This window comes from Amblyomma americanum, chromosome 8, assembly GCF_052857255.1.
Source record: "Amblyomma americanum isolate KBUSLIRL-KWMA chromosome 8, ASM5285725v1, whole genome shotgun sequence".
NCBI lineage: Eukaryota > Metazoa > Arthropoda > Arachnida > Ixodida > Ixodidae > Amblyomma > Amblyomma americanum.
Window position 1 is genome coordinate 58868979 of NC_135504.1, and position 12684 is coordinate 58881662.

Here is a 12684-nt window from a genome sequence, read left to right on the forward strand (position 1 = left end):
CGAAGGTCACTTCAATGCAAAATCTGCATGTACCGACTGAACTCGAGCTTCTGCACTCAATAGAGCTATCGCTGTTAAAATAAGGATGCACAGACGGCCGACCGAGTCGATGCCGGAAGACAGAAGCACATGAGTAAATAAGTTGATTGAATCAAACATTGTACCCAACAAACACGTACTATGGGGAATTTGCGCTGCCAACGTGGCACTGCAATTGCTCCATTCGGTGACTCAAAACTGCTTTTGTCAGCCGCTTGGGCCGCTGCAAACGCGAGAACACATTCTGCGCGATTAGATACCCGCGTTTGGCTGACAGCATTCAATGCCTAGCTTCTCTCGGCGTAGCCCAGATAGCTGACGCACGACACGTGCGCCTTCGACAGAGCGCGGAGGCTCACGCCAATAAGCGCCTGAAGGTGGCGCGGAAAAGTACTAAAGAGTACTACCCAAAACTGCTTGCCCTTCTCGCTAGGCAGTGTGTTATGGCGCTGCAATCGGCACCGCAAACTTCAGCTCAAGTTCTCCATAAGCGTTCACAGGAAGGTTTTGTGCTGCCGTCCAGCTCGTTATCCATAGAGGTAGCCGGAACAGTGCCTTGCAGCCGGGCGCTTTGGGAGTCTGCGCGCCAGCCGCAGCTGGAACCCTTCCGCCATCGCCGGCCCAAAGGCCGGCGATGGCGGAAGGGTCAAGTGGCCAAATATGGTTGCGCTCATGCTTTCGTACTGTAATGCGTTTATAACAGTACCTCTGTGATTGGTAATTTGTGGTTACAAATTACCAAAGCAGATGTACTGTTATAGATGCATTACAGTCCTGTTGAACACGTGGTCGTATGGAGCGTAACCTTGCTCCTAACATTGTACGTGAGTGACCCTGCATATGCACCACATTGTCTTGTCGTGCGTTGGTTGACAGTGCCTACTTGCTCTTATAACAGGTAAAAGTGTGTGATCTTACGGAGCGCATCGATGGCGTACTACTTACTCAGGCAGGTCGACGTAGTTTATGTCTCTGAAAGGAGTTAATTGAAAAAAATTAGGTTGTACGAGACTGGGTTAATGTTCGATGAGCAGAGCAACATCTTTTTTTTTTTTGGCAGCAGCGGCAGCGCGCAACAGAGACAGCAGTGAATTTCTCTGTATTTTGCAGCCGCCTATATACCAAGAAATCCCAAGGACCACACGAGGGACCATTCCTGGCTTACAAGACTACTGCCAACCGTGCTGGGCAGCAACCGATTCAAATACTGGGCAGCAGCCTAATTGGGAACGACATCACCCTCGAACGGGTGACACCAACCGGCCACTAAAAATCGACGAGGGGCGTATCCCATCATTTGGAAGCAAGGCAGCGCGCGGCGGGCAAAGCCGAGATTTGCTCTGAATTTTCCAGGTTGGTGGCTATTTTTCGCCTTTAAGTGCCTTGCCCTTTGCCGCTTCTGCCGCAAGTTGTCCTTATGCTAAACAGTGGCTGATATAGTCATGCCACAATTGTGTTGCTGTGTGTGCCGACTAGAGCTTGACGGGGATGGCCTCCAACTCAGCTGCTGTGAGTCCATCTGGGTGCATGTTCTGCTGTCAGTGAAGAAGCGTACCGCGCGAAAACTAAAGCAAAAAAAGACATGGAAATGGAAATGTTGTGCGTGTAAAGGTGTTAACTCAGTGTTGGATGCTAAGACAAAAAAAATGAAAAAAATCGCGGCAAACTTGATCTCATTGGATAAGAAAATGGATGAACTTCTGACATTGCCTAGCAAAGTGGAAGATTTGGAAGCTTCTGTGCAGTGGTTGTCAGATAATACTTACGAATTCCAGACACGGCTACGTGCTCAAGAAAAACTGACAAAAGATCAGACAAAAATAATCCGCCGAACTGGATTAAGAGAGCCCTAGTAAAGATTTGACCCTGAGCAAGCAGGACATTATCTCGAGTACCATGGCCGGCGCCTAAACCTCGAAATACATGGAATCTATGCTATATAAAACGAAGATCTCTGAACGAAAGTGCATGAAATAGCAACGACACTTAAGGTGCCCCCGGTGATCCGAAATGACATCATAAATGTTCACAGGCTACGTGCCAAAGCAGGCAAGTCTCCCGGTGTACCTGTGCGGTTTCAGACTCAAGAATTTAGTGTGTAATAAAAGGATCTCAAACAGGCAAGCGTTGAAAGACTGAACTGATAACGTGCACATTTGTGAAAGCATGGCTGGACAATGCCGCAACCTTCTCACAACGGCAAAACAATGGGCAGCCGCATCTGGCTTTGCGTTTGTATTGCACGTCAGTGGAAAAGTGCTATAATGAGGCGCGCAAACGCAGAAAACGTGAGTGTCCTTGGAAATTAAGACCTTGCACTCCTCACATGATCAAATTTTCTCATTCATTCAAAACAGCCTTTGCTATTGTAGCTTGCAATGTTGTTTTCAGGTTCGTATTTTTATTTTGTAGTTCCACAGTTAGATACCAATTGCAAACTATCACTGTTTCACTTTTCCCCGCCAAGGATCCCCTTCCAGCCAATGGAATCGGCCGATTCTCATAACCCTGCTAACGTGACAATGCAAGGAGGGCGCCATATTGGAGAGAGGGGTCTATCTTCGACCATACAGGCAAGGGATTGTCCCTTTTCATCTACCACTGCCTGCTGTGTCAAAGTAGCAGGGTCACGATAATCGGCCGACGCCATTGGCTGGAAGGGGGTCCTTCGGCGGGGAAAAGGCGCTGCGATGTTGAATTGCATCCGGCTATATATAGTTGAAAACGTTGAAGGAACGGTTGTAGGGCGGATTGCAAGTCTTTTGGAACTTTGACACTTAGCATTTACCTCACTCGATCTATAGGCCTCCTAAGCAAAGCCTGTGCAACTTTCAAAACCTTACACTCTAAGCACGACTTAGTCTATACGGGAGTAAAAGGGTAGTAAGCTGTCCTCTATAGAGCACTCCCGTTTAGGGGCGGTGTGTGCTGCTCAATCACGGAGTAGATTTCTATCATAAAATGTAGGGAATGTTTAATTTTGGCAAAGGAGGCACATTCCTACTGCAAAGCCTAGTAACTTGATGCAGTTAGCAATGGGAGCAGGATTTGAAATGCTGCCCCATAGGTATTGAGGTTTGCAAATAGAGGTGATTGAAACCAATGTTAAAATCTTCGTAACTGCTAGAACTTCATGTGTTTTGAAGAGGAAATTTGTTTCCGTTGGCAACCGTAAGTATTCCGTCGTTTTAGGGATGAAAAACCTACTTCAGGGCTTGGGCAAGTTCGCTATAGAGGACAGCTTACTCTATTTTTACTCCTACGTAGGCTAATCCGACTATAGCATAGCATAGTCGTGGTTCTGCGCTGCCTAAGTTACCTTGCTGCTGCCGTGCGCTCGTCCTCCGCTGCCGGAGACGGACCCAGATCGTCGATCACGCTGGGCACGACACGCAATTTCTTCTTTTTTCCGGGCTTTTTCTGAGGCAACGGCTCCTGCTGCTGGGCCATTTTCATCGCCTGCAACGCCTGGAGCACCCTCAGCGCCTGCTCCCGAGTGCCCTCCGCGGCCAACGCCGAAGGCGTTTTCAGTCTAGAACTGGAGGCACGAGGGGCCTGCAGCAGACCGGAGGCACGAGGACCGGGCAGTAAGCCCTGCGCAGCGAGCGGAGGGGCAACGCCGGGGACAGTGGAGGGGGGAGGCCAATAAGGTCCAGCTGGACTCGGAAACGCCTGCTCTGGAGGCACTAGCATTCGCGTTGACTGTGTGCTTTGAATGGTGCTTGGCCGGGCCTTTGGTATAGCGGCTGAGCTGCCGGCTGTACCGCCAGCGGCGGGTTTTGTTGTGGCATCCCTTTGGGGTGCCTTCGTGATTGTCTGTGCTTGCTGGACGTTGCGCTGGGGTACTGGTTGTGGCTGCTTGGCCACGGTCGCCGGAGCCCTTGGTTGCGAGAAGGCGACCGGTGGCACGTCGGTGGGGGGAGGTGGTTTCTGTATGGTGGAAGGGAAAACAACGCGTTCGTTCTGTGACGTCACTGACGGCTAGCTGGAAACGAGTGGCAAGAACAGCGCTATAATGTTGCTGGAAAGATAGCGTAGAAGGTGGGCTTTTAAGCCGAAATGGTTAATACACTGACTCTACGCGAATGCAGCGCCTGCACCCTCATCTGCATTCTCTCCATACGTCAGCACACCTTGGTGACAGTGATTACGGTAAAGCCTCTTGATAGGCAGCCGTTGCCTACCAAGAGTAAGTAAATCTTAAAAAATCAATCTTTAAATGTCATGTGATTCTACTGGTACCATCACGACCGCTGTAATCATGAAGACAAGGCTCGCAGGCAGCCTCCCTGCGACGTTTCTCAGGTCGCGGTGATTAGAAGTACAAATATATTCGTTTTAAGAAGATTTGAGAGCTTGCTAACCAGTGAGGCGGCGATTTTTCATCTCTCTCTGCGTAAGGATTTTCAGTAGTAACATGATCCCGCAGAAGATTTTCTCACTTCGCTTTAGCCCTTTGATTATGCACTATATAGAAAGGGGGGGGGGGGGGGCGTGCTTCTTGTGAAGCGCACTCTACGGAATCCTTTAGGCGTGATGTGAGGATGACTTCTGCTATGCCGACTAGACTTTAGAATAAGAAAAATGTCTCATTGCGTAAAAAGGAACACACGGGAACAAAATGCCCGGCGTACCCATTTTAAAAGGACCCATTCTGAACCGAGGCCGAATAAACGCAAATATTTAAGTATAATTTCTGCGTGATTAGCCAGCGCGGAAGTTAAAATTAGGGCGCCTTATTCGGACTATCGTTTCCTGAAAATACGCGTACCATGTTTTCCTTCACCTAGATCTCTTGGGTGACATGATCGCAGAAGCAGAGGTGAATGCCATTGAAGCTCGGGTTCAACTGGGAAGACAGACATTGCCAAAACGATTAACTAAAAGGGATGCAATCTGAAATTTCGAAAATACGAGCGAGCTTGCAGATCGAGGCAACAGGAACATAGTTAGGCACGTGCAGAATCATAAATCCCTGTAGCTAAATGTGAAACAAAAATTGGAGGGGATACTTAAGCTCCACTTCAAGGGTATGACGCGATAGCTTCATTGGGATAACGCCCATCTGTGCGGAATTGGTCATTCTGGACTTCACATTCATAATTCATATATCCCTGAGTGTCCTCATACCACTCCTGGCGCAGCGGTGCAGCGCTTAAGCGATGGCTCAACGATGGTAGGTGCTGCCAACCCAGGCTGTTCCTCCTGGTCAACTTCTCGCAAGCAGTCATTAATTGAACTGCCACATGACACGGGGGCCAGTTTGCTCCCAATCCGTTGGACAGGTTGTGATGACGCCACATGGTCACGTGACCTAGGTTTCTGCTTCGGGGATTTTTCGCTTACAGCGCCGACGCCGGATTTTCTGCACACCGGGAACCTTAAAGCTTTTGCATTTAAATAAATCTAAAAGGAAATAGGTTATTTACTTGTGGCACATTCCTGAGCGTTTCTTAAACCCTTAATTATTTCCATATTTGTGGCTACACCGAGTAGCAAGCTGTATTCCGCGAAAAAAAAAAGGTATAGAAAGAATAAGATCTCAAGACAGGAAAACCATGCGTTACTCCGCCATAAAGAACCCCAGAATAATTTTCACGTAGCAGATCTAGACAAAAAGGAAAGCACACGACACGACATCTTTGAATACGAACAGTTATGGGGTGAATCTCTGTGTCCAACAGAGGCCACGTTAGCTGCTAACGTGACAAGCGCCCTCTGCTGTCGTCAAAACGAAAATAACTAGGGCGCTCTGCTGCACTCGGTTAATTTAAACGTGGCTTGAAAAATAAATAGATAATGGGCGTGAGTCTTTGTTACATCCTTTGTTGCCGGGGGCAGGGTACAGACTGGCGGGAAAGCCGCCGTCACGTGACACATAGTAATACAGGGTTGCTTGGCTCCAAGATTGTCCCTCTATAACAGTCTTGAACAGTATTGGAACGAAGTATAAGTCTTTAAAACAGCGTGCAGAAATGCGAGGACTGGAGAAACGCTACAGTTTCAAATGAACGAAATCAGAATACGTTTCATCCGTGAACCGAAAACCGCGCTTGTGCAAACGTCTAAAGATTGCAAAAGGAAGCATGAAAACACATGGTCAACCTCCCTATTGAAAAGTTTGCAGAGGTTTGAATGGGTAAGCAGATAGACTTAGGGCACATTTTGTTTGATTTTATAGGATTAACATTTCAAAGCGATTCAGGCTCTGAGGGACGTCGTAGCGAAGGGCCAAAGCGAGAAAAAAAAACTGGCATTTTACTGAATCAACGACACTGCGGGTGGTGGGTTTCAGCGCAGTCTTTTACGCATTGGATGCCCTTGTGGACTTAGCACCACCTGGCGCGTCGTGGTTTTGGTCAACCAAAGCTTATTACCGGGCGCCATTACTGTCCCGCTATAGACTGGCTGCATAACCAAAGCCGGCGGCCATGCCTCGCGAAGCTCTGCTGAGCGAAAGCGCGCCTGTGCCCGAGTGTGTTGCCGATTCCACGGGATGACAAATTTCTTTCGCCGAAGGAGTAAATACATGCTCGTCTCACCTGCGACATTGCGAACAGCTGCCGGATAGCGCTTTCTTCTTCTTTGCTCTCTTCTTCTTCTTTGCTCTCTTCTTCTTCTTTGCTCTCTTCTTCCTCGTATTCTCCGTTTATCCGTTCTTTCGAAAAGTCTGCCACACGCTATTTTTCTTGTAATTCACTTTTGCTTTGTGCTAACGCATGAGATTTCACTGCGTTCGTCTTGCATGGTTGCTGATGGAAGTACCAACCAAAAAAAAAGGGAAACAATTTCTGGGAAACGACATTTTTATTCGCGATTAAGGAAAATTCTGCAGGCACACTTAACAGTGCTTATTTGTGAGAATGCGAAAAAATTTAGTAAACGTAGGACGAACACGTTTGCTTGCGGTCTAGACTGGCGACTTCATATCAAAAGTAATCTTCAAGTTCGAGCGAGCTCTCGGTCACCTTATGCGAACCAGCAATAAGAAATTTGGTATGCGCAGAGACACTCTCCTATTTCTCTATAAGACCTACATAAGACCAATTTTGAAGTTCGGTTGTGTTCGGTTCTCCGGTTGTCCTACATACAAAATTCAACCACTGGTTCTTTTGGACAGGCATGCTCTACGGATTTGCCTTGGTTTAGCAAAATCAGTGGCGAATTGTGTCCTCTTTCTGGTAGCTCGCATACGGGACTTGAACTCTCGCTTCCAGCTTTTCACTGTGCGCACCTTCTTGCGGGGACTTGGGCCAATGCCTGGAGTGGCTCCTCCAACTTTTTTACTAACCCAGCTTTGTTTCTAGAGAAACATTGGCCGCTCTACAAACTGCCCCAATTTGTGTTTACTGAGCACCTCTTGCCTAGAATTGCCGTCTCGCTTAGGTCTGCGTGCAATGCGTCAGCAATGTGCAGGCTGCACCAGCTGTTTGCTTCGACCATACGCTGCCGCTATATGCAAATCACTTATCTGCCAATGTGCCAAACGGTCTCCTGGAGGAATATCTGTTACAGTATTCCAGCCATGCTGTAATTTTCACAGATGCCTCTCAACAAGGCGAAAAGGCAGCAGTAGGTGTTTACTCCCACGCACTAGATTGGGGCTATTCAATCCAGATTCCTGATTACACACCAATTTTTTTTCTGCAGAATTTCTTGCTATTGGTTTGGCCCTTCAAAAAGTTCCCCGGAATATTTCTCAAGTTATCATTCTCTCGGACTGTCTCTTAGTCTTGTCAGCACTTGAAAGCTCGGGATCTAGTGTCTTGTACCGATCCTAATGTACTTTGTACCCTTGCATGTGCAAGAAGTGTGTTTTCAGTGAGTTTCAGAGCACTGTGGCATTACTTCAAATTCTATGGCCGATTTCTGAACAAAATCCGCCATCCATGGGACTGTTGCCCATGTTGTTCCGAACCTCACCCTGCTGACCACGTCCCGTTATGAACGTTACCAAATACACCATTACCTGAGCCATGAGCCCATTCTTGCTACAGCGGATTTCGAACACTTAAAATTCCCATAGAACATACGTTCCTGCGCATCAAGACATTGTGAGGTTTCCATGACGCTGTTGCGCTGCAGAACTCCTCGCCTTAATCTATATTTATGCCGTTCTGGGTTCATGCCATCGAATCTATGTGCGTCATGCGGGGACGTTGAAACGCTATATCACATCATCCTCTACTGCCGGCGGTTTGCACGGCAGAGAATTCAGTTTTTGGAAAATCCTCTCGCCTAATTAGGGCTGTCGTTTACTCTTCCCGTCCTCCTCTCCTTCGGTGCAACCGTCAAAGGGCATGCCATTAGGCAGGTGTGTTAACTTCTTCACAAGTATATTATTGAAACAGGGAGATTTTTGTGTTAACTTCTCGATGCCTTTACTTTTCTCTCAAAATCATTTTATTTTTATTATTGTCTTAAAATTTAGTTATTGAACCCTCACAGCTTTGTTTCCTCGATTTTCATTGCGATTTCTCAAGATCTTTCAAAATTCGTGATTTTGTTCACAGATGCCTCTATTTATATTTATGAGCAGCTTGACCTGGATGAGTTTTTTCCTGTTTGGATCTGCACCAAACGCTGGCCAATCCCCCACCGTGGGTATGTGCTATCGTTTTTGAGGCAACAAGAAAAACAACAGCTTGCGGGTTGAGAACTTAGTTTATTTCACGCGGAGACTGTAGTTTTTTTTTAAAGTAATGCAGCAACCGCACACGCACGCGCGCGTATGACACCACTTGGAAATGCTGTACGACGGACGTTTGCAACAATTTCGATACGAAAGCCTGGGAGGGCATACAATTCAAGGTGGATGTGCCGTCGGTTCGAGCCTCTATCGCAAGCTGGCCTCCAACTTTACTAGCACATGTAAGCTATATATAACGAGAAACCGTATGACAACACCCGGAACGGTATACGGCAAACGGTTGCGTCAAAATTTGGTACGATTGTTGTCGGGAAAACTGGCGCCACATTGAAGTCGGCCTAGTGGGGAGGATATATAAATCAATGACAAGAATAAGATTGTCTTAAGTGGCGGCACTTGGCTAGATGTGTACATCATGTGTGCGTCGTCACTCCATTTTTGTTGCCATCGCTGAGATTTTCGGTGCCATCCGCGAGTATACGCACATACGCGCACACAAGCACACACGAACACAAACACATGCACGCCCACACGAACACACACACACACACAAACAGTCCGGACAAGGACTTTAGCTGAGGACACCCAATCCTTGAAATAAATTATACCATGTGTTTGGCACATGATAGCCTGAGTTGCTCATGCGCCATAAAATCTAATACAACAGAAAACAATACAAACATAAACACGCGCGCGCACACACACACGCACAAACACACGAAAACGCGCGCGCGCGCGCACGCACGCACACACACACACACACACACACACACACACACACACACACACACACACACGCACGCACGCACGCACGCACGCACGCACGCACACACGCGCGCGCGCACACACACACACACACACACACACACACACACACACACACACACACACACACACACACACACACACACACACACACACACACACACACGAACAAACCCACGAACACACACACACACGCACGCGCGCGCACGCACCACGCACGCACGCACGCACACACACACACGCACACGCACACACACGCCACCGGTTTTCTCATATTGGGACAAGTAATGTTTCTGCATTAAAAGAGCGGATGACTGAAAGAGCAGCCTTGCTCGTTTCATGGCCGAATCCCGAGTTTCTCGAGTATTCCCGCACCTCCCTCCGCTGGCCTAGTTTCGGGGCTTATCTCCTCTTGGAGGATGCCTTGGGTAGCGTCTTATGTTTCTTTTTTCTTTCCTTGTCCTCTGCCCGTCCTTATGCAGTTGTCGCCCCGCTTTAGGGCTAAGGCATGGGCAAGGGGAACCTTCGCTTGGAGGAGAGGCTGCGCAGTCTACATTCTTTGCTGAAAGCTGTATTCGTGCACGGGTGAGAGATGGGGCTTCTCTATTAGGCTTTCCTGTCTTAGAGATCGACCCCATCGGAGTCATCTGTGCATTGGTCATGGACGGAGGACTTGCATAATCGGATTTGGAGCTGACTAACGACACCGGCTTCCTTAATTAGTCGATCACTTAGTTGGCGTGTGCCCCTTCTGCGCTGCAGAGTCCGTAGGGGCCGGATTTCACAGGCTCCTGGGTTGTAATGTCGGTATTTATTTCAGCGGCCTTCGTGCAGCCCACTTCTGAGCCATTGCTTGCGAAGGGGGCTCGATACTGGTCACTTAGCCGTTCGAGCTTCCGTTGCTGCTCTAGAGCGACGCCTGATCCTTTTCTCCCACCTGCCTTGACATCGGTCCTGGCTGAGTAATCCGGCTCACTCCCTTGTAGTGCCTCTTCGTCCGGGCAGTAAACTTTCCGAGGCAGCACAGAAGAGTGGTCCAATATTGGGATGTCATTGGCACAGAGTGGCCCTACGTAGGTCCATACATTCCAGTGGCATGCCAACATAGGTTAAGCCAATTCACCGCTTTCTCGACATAAGCCCCAGGTTCCCCACATTCGCCCAACCATGGTGGTGCCATAAATTCCAACAGTGTGCCATTGTTGGTGCATTTCTGGTGTGCTGCCTGGATCGGCTCATGCGATATGTTTATCTCCTGTTATGTTCAGGCTCTTCCTGGAAGTTGTCGCAATGAGAACATATGCTTCGTTGCCCCCGTCGACGTAGAATACGCAGCGTGGTATACAGTGGTCTCTGCTTTCTTGGAATTTCTGCTGAACTTCCACTAGGTATTCGAGTTTGGTCGGCAGTTGTTTTTTTTTCGTATAGTTTATGAAGGAATTCCACGTACCATGGGGTTCGCACCGTTGTTTCCTGGACCTAGAAACAGAATCGGCGTTTGGTTTCTCGGAGATTTCAGTGGATTGCAGAGTGTCGTTGCTTGCCGTCGTGGTTCGTTTAGTTGGTAGAGCGACTGCTGTGGTGAAGCGTTGTCCCAGGTTCGAACGCCGTACCAGGACGAATTTTCATTTAACTAAGAAGCTTCTAAGAAAGCTTTATAGCTTTCATTTGTAGCCCAATGGCTGCGATTGGGTGGATGCCTGCTAGTAATTCCTCCGTTATTACTATTCTGCTGTGTTCTTCTGCTCGTCAAAAATTCGCAAGGTGTCCCACCTTCAAACAATCATTATGGCCGGTTTCTCGGTGAAAGGTTGTCTCACGAGTCAGTAGTATAGACTGGGACTTATTGGTGAACGTCCGTTGTTGCTTGGTTGACCGCGAAAGTGGTGTTCACTTCCCCTCACGCGGTGTCATACCTTCCGACCCGTAGCCATCGATTGAGAACGGACTGGTCAACTAAATGTAGCCTTTCCCATTAGGCCCGCATACTCTTGTCCAGAGGTCTCCTAACTTTTCGTCCTGAAGGCAGAATTGTTGATTTGTCAAGGCGACGAGGTCCAGAAAATAGTTACAAAAAAAAGTTAAATCAATAGTACTAAATCGCTATAGGGCCTCAGGTGTTAATAATTATTTTTGCTTCATTTTTAACGCCTGCACTAAGACTGTCAGGCAATATGCAACAATTACAGCAGAGAACGCTAAGCATGATTATGCGTAATTACATACGAATGCACATACAAAGTGTCCTAGCTCCGTTTAGCCATGGCTTAAAATATCGGAGCATATGTGGATACATCTTCAACCATGATGTTGACCACGCTATGTAGCAAGTAGAAGTGCTTTTATACATTGATCGAATGAGTAAATAAATCAAGTGAAAAAAAATTGACTTTTCACTGCTAGGTTTTCGGCGAAAATTCCACGTTCAAATCGTTGAGCGTCCCAAAAAACATCTCATTCAACAATTTTGATGAGTTCTATAGATTACTTTTTCTCTGGGTTGAAAAGAAAGCCCGCGAAATATATATTAAAAAAGTTCATATGACCATGCGCTCTCGAGCAACAACATTGATTTCTAATGCGGAATTAGTGAACATAGCCGCACTCAGTGGTGTCGCGAACGAGAGGCAACTATTTACGGAGGGCACTTAAGGCTACTTACGGGCTTTGAATGCGAATACATTGTTTTTATTTTGTTTTCGTTTTTATTCTTTAGCTTATTAAAAAAAAATCTCTGCCTTTCTGACACACCTACTGCACTACCATACAGTAGTAAAGCAACGCATATAGAGTGGGTGAGGGATCAAACGCGGTTCAGTGAACTCCTAGTCGAAATAAAGAGGAAGAAATGGGCAGGGCATGTAATGCGCAGGCAAGATGACCGTTGGCTCTTAAGGGCAACGGAGTGGCATCCAAGAGAAGGCAAGCGTAGCAGGGGGTGGAAGAAGGTTAGTTGGGCGGATGAGATTAGGAACTTGGCAGGGATAGGGTGGGCGCAGCTGGCAAAGGACAGGGTTAATTGGAGAAACATGAGAGAGGCCCTTGCCCTGCAGTGGGCGTGGTCAGGATGATGATGATGATACTAGGTTCACCGTTGTTGCCCAAGCAATGCGGTTTGGTGGCCTATGGATTGCGTACTCGCCTATCAAATTAGGAAGTCCTAGGTTCAATTGCCCGCACCTTTGGAGGAAATTGAATTTATCTTTGATCACAGTGACGCCATCCGGGAA

The 12684-nt window shown here is 47.7% G+C and overlaps 1 protein-coding gene across 1 annotated transcript in view; it reads right to left on the reverse strand.

The window, feature by feature from the left end:
• The window catches only part of LOC144102414 (uncharacterized), a 64439-nt gene that overhangs the window by 34562 nt on the left and 17193 nt on the right, over nt 1-12684 (reverse strand). Inside the window, exons 6-8 of the mRNA XM_077635694.1 lie at nt 10294-10523; nt 3359-3969; nt 985-1011 (exon numbers count right to left, since the gene is read on the reverse strand). Of these exons, the coding sequence (XP_077491820.1) occupies nt 985-1011; nt 3359-3969; nt 10294-10523 (868 nt within the window). The remainder of the gene's footprint in view (nt 1-984; nt 1012-3358; nt 3970-10293; nt 10524-12684) is intronic.